The 822-nt window shown below is 67.9% G+C and overlaps 1 protein-coding gene across 1 annotated transcript in view; it reads right to left on the reverse strand.

The window, feature by feature from the left end:
* Positions 1-822, reverse strand: part of H696_00726 (hypothetical protein) — an 8,699-nt gene extending 7,877 nt beyond the window's left edge. The window contains exon 1 of the mRNA XM_009494609.1: positions 94-822. Coding sequence (XP_009492884.1) covers positions 94-756 — 663 coding nt within the window. The 5' untranslated portion in view covers positions 757-822. The remainder of the gene's footprint in view (positions 1-93) is intronic.

An 822-nucleotide genomic window follows, 5' to 3' on the forward strand; every position in this document is an offset into this window, starting at 1 on the left:
GTTGTAGCGATAAAAATATCTCCCTTAGATGATAAGGGAGCGGGACAACAGAAAAGCACGAGTACAGGTGTGCAAGTGCACCAAAAGACGCACCTCATAACCCTCCGAGGGGAGGATCGAGTCAAGGTCCTCCTCGAGGAAGGCGGCAAGGCGCGAGGGAGTCTGCGGCACACCGCCCACCATGCCACCGGAGGAAGGCATCATCGGGGGCTGATCGAACTTGCTGGCACCGACACCGGCCGGAGCCGGGGTCTCATCCCAACGGGAACGCCGCCGAACGGGGCGAGCCTCGCCGACGCCCGGGACCCCGGACACGCCGGAAGGGGTTTCGTCCCAACGGCGCTTCCGCGCAGTGCCAGCCCCAGCCGCGTCGAAGGCGGACCCCTCCGGCTGCCGGGTCATCACCGGGGTCTCATCGAAGGCCGACGAGGGACCGGCCGCCGTGAAGATCGGCGTCTCCTCCAAGCCACTCGGGGCGCTGGAGGAGGCCCGCGCGCCGGCCGCCGCCGCACGCATCTGCTCCGACTGCCGACGGAGGGTCTCCTCCTCCTGCTGGCGCTGCTTCTCGGTGATGCGCTCCAGCACGGCATGCTCGCGCTTGGCCAGCTCGCTGGCGCGCAGCATGTCCCGATAGGAGGAGGCATTCCCGGCGCCGGAGTCCCCGGCATAGGCATCCACAACGCGGGGGGCCGCCGTGCCGAGATTCTGGATCAGGCGCTCCTGGTACTCGTTGCCGGGCTTGGAGCCGGGGGCCATGCCCTGCTGGTTGAGGTTGTCTTCGGACTCATTCTCCTCGGCCTGGCGCCGGTCGGCCTCGAGGTA

The sequence above is a fragment of the Fonticula alba genome (assembly GCF_000388065.1).
Source record: "Fonticula alba strain ATCC 38817 unplaced genomic scaffold supercont2.1, whole genome shotgun sequence".
Classification (NCBI taxonomy): Eukaryota; order Rotosphaerida; family Fonticulaceae; genus Fonticula; species Fonticula alba.